At 42.4% G+C, this 20,819-nt stretch overlaps 1 protein-coding gene and 1 long non-coding RNA gene across 4 annotated transcripts; one reads left to right on the top strand and one right to left on the bottom strand.

Moving 5' to 3' along the window:
* Nucleotides 1–1,412: 1,412 nt before the first annotated feature.
* On the bottom strand, nt 1,413–2,660 carry LOC138410906 (uncharacterized). Its single transcript, XR_011243547.1, has 2 exons — nt 2,339–2,660; nt 1,413–2,040 (listed from the first exon to the last, which is right to left on the bottom strand). It is a non-coding gene; the product is annotated as an uncharacterized lncRNA (long non-coding RNA).
* A 1,312-nt stretch (nt 2,661–3,972) lies between these two features.
* On the top strand, nt 3,973–12,887 carry LOC109624653 (circadian-associated transcriptional repressor). Of its 3 annotated transcripts, none has more exons than XM_020079493.2 (6): nt 3,973–4,153; nt 6,172–6,631; nt 6,983–7,058; nt 7,673–7,751; nt 9,991–10,117; nt 11,268–12,887. In XM_020079493.2, exons 2-6 carry the CDS (start codon nt 6,212–6,214, stop codon nt 11,658–11,660), a joined length of 1,095 nt encoding a protein of 364 aa, XP_019935052.2. In that variant the 5' UTR covers nt 3,973–4,153; nt 6,172–6,211; the 3' UTR covers nt 11,661–12,887. The 3 variants fall into 3 exon arrangements, with proteins under 3 accessions (XP_019935052.2, XP_069385078.1, XP_069385077.1); XM_069528977.1 differs by lacking the exon at nt 3,973–4,153 and adding an exon at nt 4,467–4,526; XM_069528976.1 differs by lacking the exon at nt 3,973–4,153 and adding an exon at nt 4,517–4,554.
* The last annotated feature ends 7,932 nt before the right edge of the window (nt 12,888–20,819 follow it).

Below are 20,819 nucleotides of genomic sequence, written 5' to 3'. Positions count from 1 at the left end.
TGGAGATGGACCGGGAAGAAGCCACAAAGGGAGTGGGTACATGACGAGCTGCCGGAAGTCCAACCTTTTAAAGTCACAAAAAATGCACCCATGTATCACTTCTCCTCTGACTACATAACCTTCGACACCATGCTCAGAACACTATTGGCTGCGCCTTGCCACACACAACTGGCAGTTTTTTCTTTTTTTGCTCCACACGCTGCTGCAGCGTGCCCACACTACGTGCAGTCACATTTCTGCTGTGTGGGCGGGGTTAACTGGGCAGAACTAACATTTACTGTAAGAGGATGACATATCTGGAGGAGTGAAAAGGAAGATGCGACTCAAAGAGCTTAGAGGGTCCAGACTCAGTCTTTTTCCACATTATGCAAGAAACACGCTTGTTTTTCAAATGTAAGATTCAGTCCATTGATTGAAATACATTTTTTATCTTTCTATCATGATGTGAAACATCTGTGGAAATCATTATGAAACAAGATAAATTGTTTTCCACGCTAAAAATATTCAGTATGAGATCCAAGCTATAAAAAAGTGAATTCACTATGGTTTGAATCCCGCTCCTAGACCGTTAAAACTTTTACAGGAAAAGTTATGTAATCTTGTGATTACACAGCTATGAATCGCTGCTCAAGCTTAATGTCAACTGTGTCCCGCCGGTGCACGTGTCTTTAAGGTCTGTCCCACACTGTCATGGCTCACATGTTTGTGTTTACGTTTTTTGTTCCCTGCAGCAGCAGTTGCCGTTAACACAGTTGTGTACATTCCAGTCGTTCTCCTCTTCAACCAAGACCTGTGCCTGAGTAACATTAGTGACTATTAGTAGTGAACAGTTAGTATGAGTAATGCTGTGGAAAGCCTGCTGATTAGTGTCCCAACATGAGAGTGCAACCTGCACACACACATACATACACTCACGTCACTGACTTGGGAACAGGACAGCATATGGCCTTAAGCCAGGGTACACAGAGCTGAGTCATATGCACAGCTAATACACACTCTGGGACAGCTGCTCGTAAGACAAGACACACACAAACATGTTCCCCTGCCAACAGCATCCAAACACTCTCAGATATACGCCCATATCTGCTTGCAGCCGACATGCAGGTAAGGACAAGTTATCTTGTTGTACAAGTAAGACGAGGGTCAACTAAGGCTATCAGCAAGCGCTTCCAGCAAATGTTTTTGGTGGTTAAACTCTGAGTGTCTGTTAATCTGAAAATGAGAAACACATTTTGCAATGCCTCACATAAATCGTACACACATGTATGAAACCCCCACAGGGCCTGCAGGGTTTCCAAACTTTCTGTAGGTTGAGGTGTGGCGTTGATGTGCACCCACGCACACGTGCTGTGCTTTTCTGCTCGGGAGAGTTGGGACAGATGTTTGGTGCATGCCCTGTAATAAAGTGGGTGTGAGTCTCTGATTTGGCTTTTATTTTTTTATGAATGAGAGCGGGAGACACACAGTCTCCGTGGGATACAGAATCAGCCATCCTCTCTGACAAATTGAAAATCACAGCGCCTGTTTGTGCTACGTGACTCTTCTCGGATACTGACAGGCGAATGCACAGGCGCAACCTAAATCCTTTGTGAGAACGTCGCAAATTGCTGCCGTTGTTCCTGACAAATTACAGAGCAACTGAATGCAGCCGGATTAATGTTAATACATAAACGTTCCTGGAGATCACACAGTGGATTTACTGGAATATCTAGAACAATCTGCGGTTCAGCTCTGGAAAACACTTTGAACACTTTAAAGTAGCTGTGGAATTGTGTTACTTATATAAACACAGACACTGTTTTCTCTTCATTTCATACAGTGCCTGTGTCACTGCAGTTTGAAATATTGCATACGTGTGCCCGAAATATCTCTTTGATCCAAAAACCCATAGATGTCTGTTTCCGTTGCTTTGAAGTGGATGTGATGTATTCCGCTGTGACATGGAAGCCTTGAAGACAAAAAAGGGAAATGAGCGTTTGCTGGGAAGCTGTAGGAAGCTCTCGGTCGTCACAACGTCTGGGGTCACCGAAGGATCTTGGCCTGGGGAGCAGAACAACAGGAGACTGTGTTTGCTGGATGTTTAAAAGACTGGAGTGGCCACACAGGACAGTTAGAGTTCAACATCAGTGCCAGGTGGGCCACCTCGACCAGCTTCATGGGTGCTCTGCTGTCTGAGGAGCAGGGTGTGATTAAAAGCGAGACACTGCAGTCAGGACACTGGGCTGTGGGTGTCCTTGTCCCGCTGCTCCTCATTTTGACAGCTGCACATAAAACAAAAGTAGCCACATACACACCCCTATGATCACTTGACTATAAAATGCTCTTAGAATCTAATTACCATGGCACAGGCTCTTTACAGGAAGCTCAGAAGACGCTCCAAGACGTCCTCCTGCATTTTATGTCCGACAGATTTGCACCCAGTTGTTAAAACAGTCTGGGCAGCGTCTCTGCCTCTGTCAACAACACACACGCCTTTGGATTCGTCCATGTGACCTGTTCACTCTTGCAAAATGCATTGTCTCAAATTCGGTTTGTCCCCATCCCCAATCGTTGGGGGGAGACGAGGTGAGGAGTCTGGTGGGTGGGAGTCTCCCGAGCACACGTGACCTTGTTTGCTGTGAGAGGGTTCGTGACTCACTGGCTCCAGGCTCAGGATCCTCGTCTGACAGAGTGCTCCTAATCCCACCCTCTCAGGCAGTCAAACAGAGGTACTGTGAGTCACGCCTTTACCGTCATTGCCCCCCCCCCCCCAAAAAAAAACACACAGTGCATGTGGACTGCTTCACCAGTTACAGAAAGTGAAGCTTGTAAAAGGATTGAAAGGCTGCAGCTTTTAAAGATCAACAACATGATGCAATTCTTCATCATTCCTCACTAGTCAGTGACCTCTCATGACTCACACATGAGAATTTCAGCTGTACATTTACTCAGGGAGTTGTAGTTTTTTCCGTTACATGTACATAGCTTGAATATTTCCATTCCATGCTTCCCCTTATATTTCTGCTCTTACATTTCAGAGGAAAGATGGTTGCCCACTTTTCATGTGTCATAGGCACTGAAGTATGAAGAATGATTACTAAGTACTAGAATAGAAGTAGTATACTTTTGAGGCACTTCATTCTGAGATATTTCCAATTTATGCTTCTTATACTCCAGCTCCTGTACATTTCAGAGGAAAACATTGTAGCCTACTTTTCATTTGAAATGTACAGGAGATGAAGGAGGAAGAATATCTACAAATTATAGTAAAGTATAATTTTGAGGTACTTATTTATTACGTACTTGTATTTAAATACAACACTGTACTTTTAATTCCCCCAAAGCTGTAGTTACTACAATTTAAACACAAGACATTTGAACAGTTGGTACAAATTCGTTTTCAAATTTATATCAATTATTAACATTTGCCACTCACAGACTCAAAATTATGATCCAGTAATAATAACACTGACAGGTCTGTCTATATATAATGCATACTTAAAGTATATTTTATTGCTGTTTTAATTTGAGTAAGATCTCATCTGCATTATAAACGTTATACATTAATTGTCCAACAGATGAGAAGAGAATATTTATTTATATATAGTCTGCTCAAGTGTCCTGGAACAAACTCGTGCACGGGCCATCTCAGTTGTTCCTGGATTTGCTGAGTGTGCCTGAGGAGCAGGCTGCTCAGATTACTGACATGCCACAAGTCAGCCATCATCCTCCTCTTCATCCTCATGGTGTGGATGATATGATGATGAAGAATACCTGCACAGTGACCAAACCCAGCCCCGGGTTGACTTTTCGCCCGTGGCTTGTTGAAATGAAACCGATCCGCGTGTCCACGTGTTTGTGTCATTTCCATGACATTTGCATATGTAAACGGTGCTCGCCTATCGCTGCGCGGCTGTGCTCGGGGGGGACGTGGATTGGTCGGCGGGGGTCGACGGCGGAGCCAATGAGGGTGCCGGCGCGCCGCAGTCCCGCCCTCCCAGACACGTTGCGCTGGGAGAAGCAACACGGGCGCGCTCCGCTGGCTGTGCCCTGGCTCCTGCGCTCCCTCACTCACACGCCGCACGTCCCGCACATCAGCTGCTCAGTGAGGCCGACACGTCCTGCAGGATTTACCGCTGAACAAAGGAACCAGCCGCTCCATCCTGAGGGAAAGGTAGGCTCCACCACCTCCGGCCATTACGCACCTTTAAATCACCCGATCATCCGGATCAACTGCATCGATTACGCGCGCGTGCGGATTGAAATAACGTTTGTTTATTTATTTAAAAAAATCATCCAGTGGAATTTGACGCTGCTTGTTTCCTTATTTGTGGCGGCGGAATAATAATAATAATAATATGATATTACAGGTCAGACGTGACGGAGATAATTACGTGAGTGTAGTTTTATGTAACCTTCACTGTGTGTGCGTTGCCAAATTTACTATGACTGATGAGGAAGTCTTTTGTGTCTGTTACTGATGTGAAAGCTGCTTGCAGGCGGATTGATCCGAACATTGTACTACTACTCTCTTTCTCGATTTCTCGGTGAGGACAGATGCTGAACCTCAGGATGGTGAATTTGTATTTCTTATAATTCACGTTGTGTCAGTTTTTAAAAATAATCAGTGTACGTGTTGAGTGGTGGACATCTCTACCCAGCTGCCCCACCTACACAGGTAGATGGAAACATAGAGTTAGCAAGGACAGTGTTTTTTAATCAATAATGTCTTGTATATACATATAAATGTGGATTTTAATGTTTTGGAAGTCTATATAGGCCTGTGTGTATGATGTATCATATGTTATTGGAGTCAAATATATATTTTAAGATGTATTGAATATCCTGAATACGATCTAATTTTAATGTAGGAAGGGATATGTTACTGATATTGTATTGATTTCTCTTCTTGTAGAGAAGCATCACCGATGACTGAGATCATCTTATTTCATATTGGATTAGTGTGTCGTAATTTCATATTTCACAAAAGTTTGACCATAAATACTTTGCTCATCCATTGCTTTAAATTAACTATTTCTTCTGATTTACTTGAATGTGTGTTACTTGCTGATTATTTTAATCTTTTGAAGTATAATCCTTTAGGTACATATTAGTTTCTTGAAACTTCTGCCTCTAAGTTTTAAAATCTTCATTCAGATCAGTTTATTTATATTGATCGGCCTATCTGTTCCCTTGGCCTCATCTTTGGACTTTTGTTTCGTTTTCACTGACACTGCTCAACCGTGCGTGGTCACAGTTACCCAGAGACCATCTTACAACCAGCGATTGGACGCATCTAAATGTCCTTTGTGTCTTCTGTGTTTGTGTAACGTTAGAACTTGTAAAATCCGTAAACCTCCGCTCCACCTTCCTCAGCAACAAGATCAGAAGGTGGCCGTCGTCTTGAGACAAAGAGCCGGGGAGCAATTAAAGTCTCCAGCCCTCGAATTTCACAGGAAACAAAATGACACACCAGGCGTTAACCAGAAGTAATCTGTGTGCTGACAACGCTGATCTCACTTCCATTATCTAACAGTCAGTGCTGGAGAAATGGAAAGATCCCCATTGAGCCTCTGTGAAGAAGAGCATTTAATCGGAGGAGTTTTAATCCACCAGGCGCCATCTTCATGTTTGGGAACACACAATGCCACTTTCTCTTTTTCTGAGGCCTGCAGTCTGAAGTGCTGGTCGTCATGGTATCAGACCCCTGCCCCCCTCTTTCTGAATAAACAACCATACAGTGTTTATGAATGAGTGCTATGGGAACAACTGGCAGCTGATATATATAATGTTGAAATGTGCTCCTGTGTGTGGAGACTTACAGTGATGATAAAGATGACGGACACTTGGGTTGTTGTGGACTTTCAGGTGTTTGCCGTTTGCTTTTGAAGGCGGCCTGTGTGTTTACTGGCTTAGGTGTTGCATCTGCAAAACAGACAGATCATTGTGGTCTCAGCAACTTTGCTCTCACTGCCACCATCTGCTCAGACTGCCTGGCTGCGTCTCTTTTTCTATTCATGTCTGCTGGGGCTGACATCCAGGAGGATTTGTTTATCCACACAAAACTGCACATTTCAATATTTCACATACATTTCCTGATACAGTTTCTCGTCCTCACTTATATGCTGCCTGCTGCTTATCACTCCTTTCTGTTGTTGCATTAAAGTAACACTGGTTTTCTCTCTCTGTCAGGTCAGTGATGGTCAGTGCTAGTTAAAGCCTGCAGCCAAGGATGTCTGCTACAGATTCGGACAACTCCATTGACTGGCTGGCCAGTGACACCGAGGACAATGAGAGCGAACGGGAGTTTGACTGTTCCAGAGAGCTCAGCAAGACAGAGGCTCCTCCGTCCCCAAGCAGCCTAACACACCTGGGTCCGTCTGACGGCAGCTGCCGCCGGAGCAGCGAGATGAAGAGGGGAGACAGTGACTGGAGCGAGGTCAGGGAGGCCTCCAGCCGGGGATCTTCCCCAGGCCGCACAGAGACATACGACATCGCCATTGGACTGTGTAAAACGCACCAAGGTGAAAAGGCGAACGGCAGAAATGCCCAACAAGCACTGAAGAGACCTCGCAGCTCGGCAGAGGAAGAGTGCGAGCAACGGCAGCTCATTTCCAACATATCAGAGAGAGACCGAATTTTCAGCAGTAAGGTGAGCACCCCCATGGCGCGTGTCCTCTTCCAACAGAAGGTGGTTGAAACTGTCAGCAAAACTACAGCGTGCCCTGTCACCTAGATTGACTCCCCTGCTGGTGTCACTGAACGTCTCATGCACGTCATTTCCAGTCTTTAGGCAGAATTATTCACGCAGTTGTTCTTCTGAAAAGCTAGAGTCTATGAGTCATGAATCAAACATTCAATAAACAGATATGAATAGAAGAAGGGATTTAGTTATTTAAGTCATGTTGAGCACTTTGATGTAATGATTTCAGGATTTAAAATGGTGTTTCATCACATTTTGACAGAGATATCACTTGCAAATGAATGTGTTTGTCCTTTTCAGTGCATGGAGCTACAATGCTACATTCACCCACTGTCATTAATCTTGAATGGCCTTCGTTCAGGAAGATACAGAGAACGTAAGTCAGTCATTTCATTTCTTTTCTTCTGTTTTCTCAGTAGATTCATACTATTTAAGAATCGACCTCTGTTCCTCGGCCTGTCTCTTGGTTCACTGTCCTTCTTGTGAAGAAAAACAATAGACCTGATAGACAGCGTTCCATACTGAGTCCCTGACATTTCTGAAAGATGTATTGTTGAAGGAGCTATCGAGTAACCACAAGTATTTCCTGCACGTAGGTCCGTCCAACATTTATAATGGAGCTTGTTCTCCACCACATTTCATTTTTTTCACCAGTTGGAAATGAGAAATTTCAGAGTTTCTTGTAAATTGGCAGTGAGAGGGAGAACACGCTGTACAACCGTCTCCAGAAAAACAGCTGCTATTAGTGCGTCGTCCGATAGGTACATCGCAGTCCTCTGGAAGACAGCGCCATGTTCAGACAGGCTGTGAAACTGCTTAGTTTGGGATCTTTGTCAAACCAAAACCTTGTGTGACCCAACACTTCCTGGCCACAGAGGCAGGGAGTCTGTTCCCTTTACACACAGTTCACACAACCCATCTGCTGCACAGAGTCGGCCCCGCTGTCAGCACGGTTCATGCAGCTCATGGTACAACTTTCTTCTTTTCCAGGACTCAGCAGTTTTCAGGAGAGTGTGGCGATGGACAGGATTCAGAGGATCATGGGTGTTCTGCAGAACCCCTGCATGGGGTAAGTGTCCTCAGCACGACCCACAAACTGCTCTGCATGCAATAACAGGCTCTGTCATGTTATTGTTCGGTATGTTTCCTACATATATGAACAGTATAAACGAGAACAGCTCTCGGCAGAGCACATACCTCCACCAAGGCCTAACAGTCCTTTTATGAAAAAAGACCAAATTGCACAAATATCCGTCCTATGTCTGAATTTTTTTGAACATCCATAAAGTATTCTTTGAGAAAAAATCGAAACAAACAACTTAATGTTAAAGAAAGGGAAACAGGATTCCTGGATCGGCCCCCTGATCCGTCCAGTAGTTTCTGTGTGATCCTGCTGTGGACAGACAAACAAACAGAAGCCAAACATAAAGTAACATAATAATTAACAGAAGCAGAAATAAGTCTTTAAACTTAAAATAAATAATAATGTGACAGTAATCCAGCCCTATATTTGTATATACATAAGCAGATGCATTTTGAGATGTATCTGTGCTTTATCCAGTCATGTTTTTACAAAGATTTCTTTTTGCTTCTGAGCCCTTCGAAAGCATAAACTACACTCAATCAGCAGCTAGAAATGTCCCTTGCTATCTGTTGGTTCACAGCAGGTTGCCCTGTGAGGAGTGGCTACCCCCACACATTCAGGATGAGTTTACTGCAGCGATGGCTGGATTTCACTATAGCTGGCCAAAATGTAACAGGCTCCACTGTGGGAGCAGCACACTTGTGTCTGCTTGATTAGCTCTCTACTGGCCCGACGGCATAATGGAGTATATCACCCCTGTGAAAGAGAAAGTATTTTCGTCTGTGTCACATGATCATTATTCAAAGGTTTTGATATCGTATATCTATGTTTGACATTATACATTAGTCAATGGAAATCTTTCTCAGGTGCTTTAACATCAGAAATTGTGTAATTAAACTATAGACGATTTAATTAAATCAATTCATATTATCAATAAGAACATTTTCTGATGAACAGTTTTCATAACGATATGTGAATTCATATAAAGATGAAAGAATAAAATGAATGTCGAGTACTTGATATTGCAAAAGCAAAAACTATCATAACAATCTCGATAAAATACCCATCATCATTTTTCAGAGCTCACTGTGCCATGTTCAAAATGTTTTGTCCAATTTACAACGATATAAAAGCAGGAATCCTTCACATTGTTAAAGCTGGAACTAGTGACTATCACCTATCAAAAAACGTGTCTAGCGAGATTATTTATCGACCGATTAACCAAATTATAAAAATTCGCAACAATGGCACAACACAATAATGTCAATACAATATAAAGCTGACAGCCTGTAAATGAAATAACAGCGCCTGGGACCATTTAGCCCTCAATGTAAAGCACCGTGGCTGATCAAAGTGTGTCCTGCTGGGCAGAAACTGTCTGTGAGCCCCTGCATCAAGGTGCACTGACGTATAATGAAGTGCTGCTGAGTGTGGCACAAACTAATTGGAGCCCTCACCCACCAGCTGCTGCCCTCATATGGGAGACAAAGAGTGGGTGTGGCAGCCTCCCCTGCAGACAGCCGGGGCAGAGGCTGGAAGGTGGACTGCCCGCCTCCCTCCCTCCCTCCCTCCCTCCCTCCTCCCTCCCTCCTCCCTCCCCACTCGCTCCCCGTGCCTGCTCCGTGTTGCCAGCTGGCAGCCCCCTGCGGCAACACAATGGCAGATAGGATCAAAGTGACTTTTTTAGCAGTCGCTGTGGCAGATAATCTTTCACATGAATTTAACATGGCCTGAATGGAGTATAGCATGATGGTCCTGATCATATGACACAGGCTAATCCCTACCCACCATCTGGTTTTAACGGGTGGGAGTAAACGGGACGCTGCTCTGTGCCCACCTCCGACGAGACCTGCATCAGCACGGCAAGTTTGTTTTTTCAGTGACGCGGCTGGAGACCGTTGTGGCTTTAGTGTTTATATTTAGAAGCAAGCAGAACTATTATACATCATGCCACGTGTGCTCTCAAAACATGTGAGAAATGTACTTAAGACAATCACACCCCTCCTCCCCTCCCTGCACAGACACACTCATGCGGCGCAGCCTTTGCTGAGTGACTGTATGTTCATGTGCTCTTCAGGTTTGCATATTTCCTGTGTGAGCGTGCTGGAGAAATGAGATTTCAGAGAAGAGAATTTTTTTGGTTGATTACTCAGATTCAAGCAATGTTGACTAAATGTTTCTCTGGTTTCTTTCTCTCCTCCTCTCTTTCCTTTTCATTTTTCAGAGAGAAATACATTAATATCATTCTTAAAATGGAGGAAATGCTGAAGAGCTGGTTCCCTAACGTTAAACTCCAAGACCAAGTTGCTGTCACGCAGACGGAGAAAGCCGCTCCCACCAAGAAACTGAAGGTAAAGTTGTGGGGAGGAAGAATTGTTGTGTAACAGCTCTTTGCTGTGACATGGTCTGCTGCCAAGAACACATGGTGACAGTGCAGTGGAGGGACTAAAATATCAATTGTTATTTAATCACAGGTCTGGGACAGGGAGGATTAAAAGCTATTTTTACTGAGGTATTACTGCAGTCTCAGGTCCGCTAAGAACAATGGTGGAGGAGAAAAGGTAGTTTTGAAGGAGTGTTCCTATGGGAATAAGAAAGGTCAGAATAGTCTGGAACATTCCTCCGCATTTTTTAGCAGTGAGGATTTATGTGGCTAATCCTGACACGCCCTTCAATAAACAGGTACTGGTTTAGTTTCAGTCAACACGAAGAAGATTTTTATAAAAGGTTCATAAAACTAAAGCTGTGACTTTAAAGCTGCTTTAATTTATATTTTATATTTACATCAGATGAAATTACTATTTATAATAGTAACAATGATCTCTTATAATGACAAATGCCAAAGGAGTTATCATTCAAATCTCCAGTTCTTTGCTCTTCACAGCATTTTCATTTCTTTTGTCGACATCTTTACGATTTTAATCTCTAATATCTTAATGTCTCATCGCTATCAAGGGGATGTTTTCAGACGCAATACATCTTTGATTAATCCACTGTGTGCCCCCTATCCAGGCTCCAAACACCAGACAGAGTTTACAGATTGAAATATGTTGCCACAAAAGCCAGAGCCAGAGATTTTTGGTGATTTGTTAGAGACCAAAAAAAGGAGCTAAAAGAATCATGAATATTAGTTTTGCTAATATGTTGTTCACAGCTCCACATGAATGCCAATATTTCTTTGTGTCTACTGCATTTGTAAATCGGCAAGTGTTTTCCAACAAGTGTTTTCCAACAAACCGAAGAGTTGATGATCCATCAGTGTTGTGTTTGCAGCTTGTCACACTGCCCCCAAGTGGCCAATCAATCAATACAATTCTAATTAGGTTTGAAGCCACCGTCACAGTCCAGTTTTTTGGCGTGCCTTAAATATCAGATGTGAATATAAGATTGTTGTATTGCTCTGACAAATGTATAGTTATGTTGTTAATCAAGGGGCATTGATCCTGGCTTATTAGCTGCTAAATGAATTAAACTAAACCATGTTTCCTTCTTTCCCCACAGCTATCTCCAGTGAACGCCACTGCAGCCGAGAGCCCTGTCACCGTGAGCGATCCTCCAGTCGGTGCCAAAGCCCTGCGAGTCACCGACCTCACTCCTGGTGGAGCCTACTCCGCCAGTAACCTGAAGTGGCTCCACACGTCACCCATCTGCTCCCCCACAGCAGAGCAGGCCCAGGCTGGCCCCAGGCACCTGCTGCCCCCCAGAGACAGAGACCTAACCCAGGTTAACGCTGTGTCCTCCAGCACAGACGCCCACTCTAAGACAGACTCTGTGCCACGGGGCCTTCCGCCTGGCAAAATCAACGCACCCTGCCTAGAGAGGCTCCTTAAATCGACAGAAAGCATCATCACCCGCAGGGAGACACGGGGTTTGATGGACAGCAGCTGGTCCTAGTCCACACAGAAGGCTGGGTGTCCAGCTGTTAGCACTGCGCAGCCCGGCCTTGCCTTGCCCACCTTGCCTGGAGCCAGTCAGCTTGCTTAGCCCATTCCAGCCTTCAGGGGAAAACGGTAGCCTTCAAAAGGGACGTCACATTTTCCTCTTTAATGTGGAAGGAGTGTCGACAAACACATTGTGCTCTCTGTATGGGAATGTGCCCACTGTGACATGACAAGTGTCTGCTTTAGTTCCCCTTTGTTGACTTCTCTTTGTTTTTTTGTTTTTGTTTTTTCATTTGCACTCTTGAATAGCGTGTGTTAGAATGGGAAGGATAGATTTCACAACGGCGAGATCATCGAAGCTTGTGATTTCACGAGTGAATTGTTCCCACTGGCTTGTAGATGCAATAATAAAGTTTGACTATCTGTGAAAACGCCATTATGCCAGAAAGGGAAAGAGCGGCAGGAGTAGATGGTGCTTGAAGGGAGTATTTCAGATATCCCGACATGTCAGTGGTCTACATATTGTTGTGCTGAAAACAAGGGTGAAATGTGATGTTATCCCACCCACCCACCACCCACTCCACTTTTAAGTTTATTGATGTGACTGTTACTCATTTGTATACTTTATAAATAAGTCTTTTGGTACAACTGTTCTACCTCAGTGGGCACCACGTCATGGTTATCGAGTAGGAATGTGAACGCTAGTTATCCGCAGCAGTGAGCCCATCAGCCCCGGACAGCGAGGTTTGCCGTATGAGTCGTCCCGCTTGTACAAACAGAGGATGCTCTCTCCATGGGGACGCTTTTGTGGCCTGACTGGTGCCATTGTAAAGAATGTCAACTGCAGATTTTGTTTTTTGAGTTTCCCAGTCAAAGGCAAACAGTGCCTGTAATGTCAAGCTGTGCCTGTAAGCTGGTTTAATAAAGAGAGAGAGAGAGAGAACTGTTCGGAATTCCTGCTCCTCTGTGGGATGTACAAATCAGGAATACTCACGCTCCTGCCATTTTCCTGTATCGATTAAGTTATTCAGATCTTGCCAACTACTTTCTGTGGTGGAGTAGAGCGGTTTATAATTATTTTGCCACAGAACTGGGCAGTATGCTAGACCAGCAGAGAGCAACAAAGTGTTTCTCTGTGTAAATCTTACAGAAAGGTTGTCGATTTACCCTGAAAAGTGGCCTTTATAGTGTGAAATTTTATACTTTCAAAATAAATGTGGTTATATTTGTTTGATGCAAATTGCCTTTTTTTGTGTTCTTTCCTTGCGTAGCCTGGTCACAGTTACCGTCAATGTAGAGAACCTGCAATCGTTCAAGGGTTGATCATCTCAGGTGTTTCCGCTTTTGGAAGTTCCCCAACAGAAAAATGGTTGAAACACTGTCTACTTTAAATTATCCACGATTACGTTATATACTGCATCGCTTTGTTCCAGTCTTGAACTTTTTTAATTTTATGTTAAAAGACATGAAATTACCCATTGTTAAGTCTCAAATATAAGATTTAAAGCCAGTCAATCCACCATCAAACAACACCTACCATGTTTAAATCACAGGTAGTAGAGCAATTATAGGGTGGGAACTGAGTGAGTTACTTACCGAATGAATAATGGGATGTAATTTTCAGCACAGTTCTGCTGTAAGTGAAATGTGCAGTGAATGGTACGGCAGTGTGGTATCACTTCATGTTTCTAAGAAAGTGTTACCACTGTGTGGAGGTTAGTTTCGGTTGTTTCCATGCACAAAGTACTTTCATAAGCCTGCAGACAAACCAGCCTGCAGAGCTACAATATATTTTTTATTTTATTGGTATTACTTTATTTGACTGTTAGTTAATCAGGCAGAGTCATTGAGATTTTAACTCTTTTTTCAAGGGAAACATGGGAACAGGAGACATTCACAATCCGAAAAATAAAGCAACAAAACAAAAGACTTAATTAAAACAAGAATCATGAAAAACATCAGATAACAAAGACTTAAAATCCACCAAGGGGAATGTTAGACTGTAGTCTCCAGTCTCTGCTTTATTTAACGGTGCATAACACCTGAACACAGCTCTGCAAACATTAGAGTGAGCGTAGGGGATATCTAAGGTGCTGTATTTACTGGATCATGTGCTGTAGTGACCAGTTTTAAATGAGAGAAGAGAGGTGAGGTAGTTTGGAAGGTTCATCACTACACCTTTATAAAGGAATAACATGAGATGACTGTTTCTTCTTGACTGTGAAGATGATCAATCAGTCATTGTGATAAAACTTAATGCACTATAAATATATTATATTAACAGATTAATCTCTTTCAAGAAATAACAATAATGTTAATATTAATATTATTAGTAATAGAGGTAATGACAGATATACAAGCATCATTTTCAGAAGAAATAAAACCTGGAAAACGTCTGCATGCATAAAACATCTGGTAAATTTAAAAATGTCTGCAGATTCTCTGTTGGAAGTGTTGGACTGTGCTCTGTGACCTACATTCGTAACAGCAGCGTTACCTTTCCAAAGTTCTGTGTGATGAAAGGCACGACTCTTGCAGCCTGGAGCTGCACGATAAACTACACCTCAAAGAAATTATACCTTCACTGCCAGAAAGTATTTCTCCAAAGTAGACTTGAAATGACTGGTGTCCCCAAATCTAAAACCAAACACTGCCATCTATAGGTAAAAACCTCATAAACACAGAGTCCATCCTGTGTGAGAAACATTAACATATCATGGAAACTCTTTTCTTCTTTTCCTAATTCCCAAATAAAGCTTTTTTGGAGTCACTTTTATCCCGTCAGAGGAATTTTTAATTTTTTTTGCAGAACCATCAGCCATATCAGACCTTTTTTATTTTCTTTGGTCATTTCAAGAGCTATGACTGAAGTTTGAGGGGGTACTGTGGTCTGGGAAACAATTTGCGATGTCGTTATTGGAGATAGTTAAGGTTTTCCACATTTTTCATTCTTGATTCGTCATTCTCTAAATTGCAGTGTATAGTCACGTGTCTCATTTTCCAGATTAAAAGGGTTGACTGACTAGAGGTCAATTACCCAGACGGCATTGTTTCACTGCATTACTGCCCCAGATTCCATCTCCCAGGGCAGGGCTAATGGCACTGGACTCACGTGCGTAGTCAACCTGACAGCATCTGTATCAAAAGGCAGCTGGCACAGACCTGCATCGCTCTAGCCCAGCAGAGGGAAATTGTAATGAATGATAGAAAGAGCTGCAGCTACAAAAAGAAGACACCTGTCTCATACAGCTCTGTGAAGGGAACTGTAGTAAAATGGCTGCCAGTGGTTAAAATGTGATGTGGAAATTGCACAGAAAACAAAGGGCAACAGATCTGCAGATATGCAAATATGGGTGCATAACAAAACAAAATGTGAGGCCAGGAAGGGCAACAAGGATATGCTCTTTGCATTTAGAGAATATTTAATGTCTTTTTTGAACATAAAAACACTCTAATTGTGAAAGATATCCAAAATAATGTATTTCTAAGCATGTAAACCAAAAAAAGAGGCAAGTCGGGCACAGAAAAAGCAAGTGCCAGGATACCCCATCAGTGATAAACCCGTGTTTTAAATCCTCAATTGTTCAGTTAAACTACAAACATGCCACCAGAATCAGGATTTTCTGAACATTACAAATTGATGACACCATGGAGCAGAAAAAATATTTTCACGCTCCACAAAACAGAATGTGAGTCTGTGAAGGGCAACAAGGCCAAGCTCTAAAAATGCTCTTCAGAGGACACTTTTCATATTTTAAAAATACTCGAATTTCTAAAGGTATCCAGAATAATGGTTTGTCGAAAATCCTATAAGTGACAATGTTTTTCAATTTGTGAGTGGCAGCAAAATCCTGAATTATCTGTCAATGTTCCACCTGATGACCAGAAATGATATCTCCATTTTAAAGGTCCAGAGAGGTCATGCTCAACAAAACTGATTGATGTCAGTGTATTGTTACCTTGAGGCCTTTGTGTGGGAAAAACTACAAAGCCTAATCACCACAAGGAGCAGAGATGGGAGCCTTTTGTTTGAAACATTGAAAGGCGAGTGGGAGAGAGAAAAGGGGAGAGAGGGAGGAGGACAGGTTCGCTCTTGCAATTGCAAAAAGCTGGAAGGAATAATAAATAGAGCTTGATTATCTCCAGCTACTCTTTCATTGTAAATTAGCCTTGATTTGAGCTCCAGCTGACTGCGAAATGACAAGGCAGCACCATGCTGAATGGGAGCCAAGGTGGCGGAGCTCCACTCTGCTGCAGTTATTTATATGCACTGTATCTATGTAATTCATTTTCTTCAAGTGCTCACAGACAGAAAGAGGCAGATGTGAAGTCACCTCCCAACAGCGGAGTCAAAAGAACGTTAGGTCTCACTTCAGGATGTAACAGGGTCTAATTACCTTGGTTCAGGTAGAGAATTACAGGGAGATAACCTCAGCATCTCCCCTGCAGACCCTTTAAAAATATTAGAGTTACAAACAACATCCTCCTGTGATTCAAACAAAGCATTCAAGACCACACAGTCATCATAATTATATGCATGCGGCCATAACTGAATTACCATCAGCAGATTGTCAGCATCTCAGAGCATTAAGGTTTCAAGCTTAATAATCACTTGAGTCGTAAAATCAAGGCCCATTGACTCATGTTTCCATCAGAACAACGATACTCGACCTCCTCCATGATTTACCGGCTGTCAGAGCAGCAGGAGTTGCAGGGGAGAAGAACGTATTTCAGAACATCCTGCAACTTTGCATGAGAATGTCACACATTTTCCTCTGATCCTGGCGAAAGCGAGGAGTGAACTCATTATGTTGTTACGAAGCGTGCGGCCATTTCATTCACACCCTGCAGAGATAATGGTCTCATCTGTCAGAGGACTGAACACCTTTAATTACGAGAGAGCCGTGAACCCAAAATATCCCCTGCTCAATTATTAGAAGAGCGGGTTACACAAATGATGACACAATCACAGCCGCAATCTGCTTCCCACTGAGGGAAGGGTGGTGGCTCCTCCGATAAAACCTCAGAGAAGTTTGCATGAACTCTGGCGAGGTCTGGTCAGCTTTGCTTACTTCTATGCCTTATTATCTTAAATGTACAGTATATTGACGAGGATGAATCAAAGGAGGCTAGTTGCTGCTTCGTCCTAATATTGCAGTAGGAATATCCTGGTCTCCGGAGCCAAGTGACCACCACATTGATCCCTGATCCAGACAGCAGTGGGCCTCCTCAGCTCAGAACCCTGCCATTGATTTCTCTGTCTCCAATAGGTTATCCTCAGCCCTTTTAGCAGCAGAGATGTTCAAAGAGCACTGTTGCTATTCTGCGTGGCTCTTCACAGCAACATTGAATTTTGATATATCTTCAGATCTTAGGTTTTTCATATTTCGAACAAATGTTCATGCATTGCACATGCACAGAAAACTGACACGAATGAGAAAAAAGCTTGATCATATGTAAGTGGACGTCCAGGAGGCTATTTAAAGGCTTGTTGAATTTTTCACAGAGCGTCTTCGCAGCAGAGAAGATGATGATCACATTGGAAATGATTCACTTTCTCAGTGTGCTCTCATTGTGTGGTCAGCTGTCACTGATTTAACATCGTCCACAAGCTTCATCTTCATCATGGGGTTCAATTTGTACACAGTGTTTCAAGCTGTGCACCACCGGGGCCTCAGAGACCAATTATGGGAGTGTGGCATCATCGAGCCCCTCACACCACAACCTGCCAAATACTGCGGGCTAATTACCTGCACTTACTACTGTAGCAGAGGAGCAGGACCCGCGCTCCTGAGGCTTTTGATCTTCCTGGAATAAGCAAACTATCCTTTTAAAGAACCTACAAGAGGCATTTCAGTTCGATGCATCTGGCAGCTCTCACATCCCGCTGGGTGAGTATATACAGCAGATACTCCATCAGGACTTCGATGTCTTCCAAAACATGTACTTGTACTGTATGTGCAAAAAAATATAGCATCAAGGATGTATGGACAACAATTCCATCAACAAAGACTTCATACAATCAGATAAATAATCTGACAGTATGAGAAATCTTTTCAATTTAGTATACTCAGTGTGAACGCTGTATAAAAGCTGATCTCTAATCAAACTATATCCACATAATTAAAGATCAATAACATTTCTCCCATTGTTTAATTGTCACAAAATCATTGACAATGTTTCCACCGATATTCCAATATTAACCCAATTAAGACAATAATCTGAATAAAACACTGCTGCATTTTCTGATAACCTTTTCAGAAGGTCAATCAATCAATCAAATTGTATTTGTATAGCCCATATTTGCAAATCACAATTTGTCTCATGGGGGTTAACAAGGTATGACATCATCTTAACTCTTGTCTAGAGTGAGTAATAACTCTTTTACCGGTAAGATAAAAGGCAGAACCATTAGACCGAGTGACGTGTGAGGGATCGACAGAGAGCACATCACCACAATAAAAATATGTACAACATTCAGGAGAAAAGACAGTGTCTAACATAAATGGAGAAATATTTTAAGAATTTCTACAAAAGAGGAAGTCTGACAGTGATAAAAGGAGCAGTGATGACATAGTGGTACTTCCAGTAATAGTAGTATACATATATATATTGTATATCTAAGCAATCTAAGCAGGTTTTCACAGCATTTTGAGACATTAACATCAGGAACCAACAGCTTGATGCTAAAATCAGACTCTGCTCTGTAAGATGTAAACAGGAATATGAATGGAAGATACTTTCAGAAATATGATAAGTGAAAAAATATCTTATTCAGAATGAGGTCAATAGTCTGATTATCTGTGTCCATATAAACATAGTCAGTGCTGCACTTCAAAGCTTTGTCAGATCCAGTTGTTTGTACAACTGTAAAACCGAACTTTGATGTCATTTAAGTGATTTGATTTAATTGGAGGCTCGTCCTACTGTCATCTTCAGTATCCTGAGGTGCACCAGCTGTCACCTCCCTGGAGTCTAATCCGCAGGTACAGGGGACGCACATCACTGAGGATGAAGCACAGAGGGGGGATGAGACCACTGGTACAGACACACCAGCCGGTGACATATCAAGAGCCCAGAGCCTAAATATGGCCCCCCTTCATTAAATCTCATCTCCAAGAATAGGGAGCAGACCGTGCTCTCGTAGGTATGAATAATGGAAGCAGCCTCCAGGAGTGATCATGGTGCTAAAGAATGACCCGATGATCACACAGATAAAGTGAGAGGCTGACATTCAAGATTAATGCCTCCAGGTCTGTTTCCAGAGCTTCACGGCCTCAGCTGTCAGATCTTCTGACGCCCGTGTTCCCCGAGCACCCAGGATCAGATGCTCATATAAAACAAGATCCACTAGGAAACACTGGAGACGTATTGTTGACATTTGTCAGGGTGCACACAGCCAGCTGTGATATCAGACACACAATATAATTACACAAAACTAAAAGGATAATAATAATAATGTGACATATGGTTGACTGTTGTACATAAATGAGAGCTTGATCTCACTGTTTTGTTGTTGTGCTGTTTTAGTTGCATGATTCATGCAATGCTTCAAAGATTCATTCATACATAATTTATATTTAGTTTGTCACATGTTTAAACAGGATTCATCTGGTTAGGTTGTATTCAACTGTTTAATTACTACTACTCTGAACATCTTGAAAATATAGATTCAACAAAATATATCTGGGATTTATTCATTTATTCAAATTACTTTTTTCATTATATAGTTTATTATTTATTGCATATATTATTTACGTCTCATCATGTTATTCACTTCGCCTGTTTTAACGTTATGACTCAATAATGTGAATCCTTTGCAACAGAAGAAATGGATGATTCAGCTCTTCATATTGACCACTAGATGGCACTGCTCTTAAAGGAAAACAAACTCACTGCTGAGCAATTTAAAAAATAAGATAAGATAATCCTATTATATATTAAATAAACACAAGGTAATATAAATATATGAATAGAATAGAAATAATACGTGCAGTGTAAACAAACAGTGTGAGCAGAATATATACAATATACCTGGATGGCACATAAAGAAATGAACATTGCACAATTAGATGAATTGAACCTGAGTGAGTTAATGGTGCAGGTCCTTTAGTGATGTGTGTGGTCTACAGTGAGCAGAGCTACTTGAAAACCCTCAACAGCTCAATGGTAAGGAAATATAAATATATTATATTATATTTATTATATATATTATATATAGGCCTTTTATAAAAAACATTCCTGCATGGAGTGCCTAATGTTTATGATCTGTTTTCAGAAGTGACTGTGATAGCTCACTCTTCAGATTTCCATGTGTGAGGATCATGATTGTTTGTCTGCCTCCTGCAGACCACATCACATATTCCAGTGTGACCTCCTGTCTGCTGCTGCTTCAAAGACATCTGTATCTCTGCGGATGAAGGACAAGGTTTAGTGTTACAGTAAATACACACAGCCTCTGATATGTGACAGCACGCCTTATTTGTCTGTGTCAACGGACCATGCATCAGTTCATCTCACCATGAGCCCGCTGGAATCTCATGAGCCCAGAACCCTGTGTCGCTGGTCGACCACAGATTTGATCCCAGCATACCAGCAGCGACTCTGTTACACGAGATGTGGTTCAGACCGATCTGTAATGGCTGACTGGAAGGCATCTCACTTCACTCTCTGCCCATGACAAAGCTGCAAAAGACTCGGCTCATGTTGCAGTGAGACATGGCTGAAATATTTACAGTCACCAGCCTGGGGACTGACTCCATCAGGCCCATTACAGACAGAATGACCAGAGCGTGCACTAAATCTTTTCCCTCATCTCATCCTGTGCCAGTAACTCACGGGTTGTCATCAAACAGAAACAGACTACTGTAGAAATGTAGTGTCACTATGCTCTAATAAGGACTTGAGATCCAGCAGTGTGATATTGTCCATTACACCATGGCAGCTGCGGATTTAACACCTAATGCAGTAATAGAAGCTGAATTTAAAAAATTTGATCAAAATCAACCTCAAATTTGTACTTTATTGTAAGAGAAATATTTATTAAAAGAATATGCTAATGATTCTATTCCATGCAGGGGTGTTTCAACAGCCCAGGCTAAGTAAGCTACTGAGCTGAGAGCGGAACCCTTTGGTGAGAAACCCCGGCTACATACAGGAGACAGCAAAGACA

Source organism: Paralichthys olivaceus, chromosome 7, assembly GCF_024713975.1.
Source record: "Paralichthys olivaceus isolate ysfri-2021 chromosome 7, ASM2471397v2, whole genome shotgun sequence".
Classification (NCBI taxonomy): domain Eukaryota; kingdom Metazoa; phylum Chordata; class Actinopteri; order Pleuronectiformes; family Paralichthyidae; genus Paralichthys; species Paralichthys olivaceus.
The sequence above is the reverse complement of the archived record's forward strand: the minus strand, read 5'-3'. Positions and strand labels throughout refer to the sequence as shown.

What these genes read in the sequence shown, in the direction of transcription:
- LOC109624653 (XM_020079493.2), top strand. Translation starts at nt 6,212, where the DNA reads ATGTCTGCTACAGATTCGGACAACTCCATTGACTGGCTGGCCAGTGAC. An exon ending in TTCAGGAAGATACAGAGAAC is followed by an intron (nt 7,059 to 7,672) that starts GTAAGTCAGTCA and finishes CTTCTTTTCCAG; the next exon opens with GACTCAGCAGTTTTCAGGAG. An exon ending in CTCCCACCAAGAAACTGAAG is followed by an intron (nt 10,118 to 11,267) that starts GTAAAGTTGTGG and finishes CTTTCCCCACAG; the next exon opens with CTATCTCCAGTGAACGCCAC.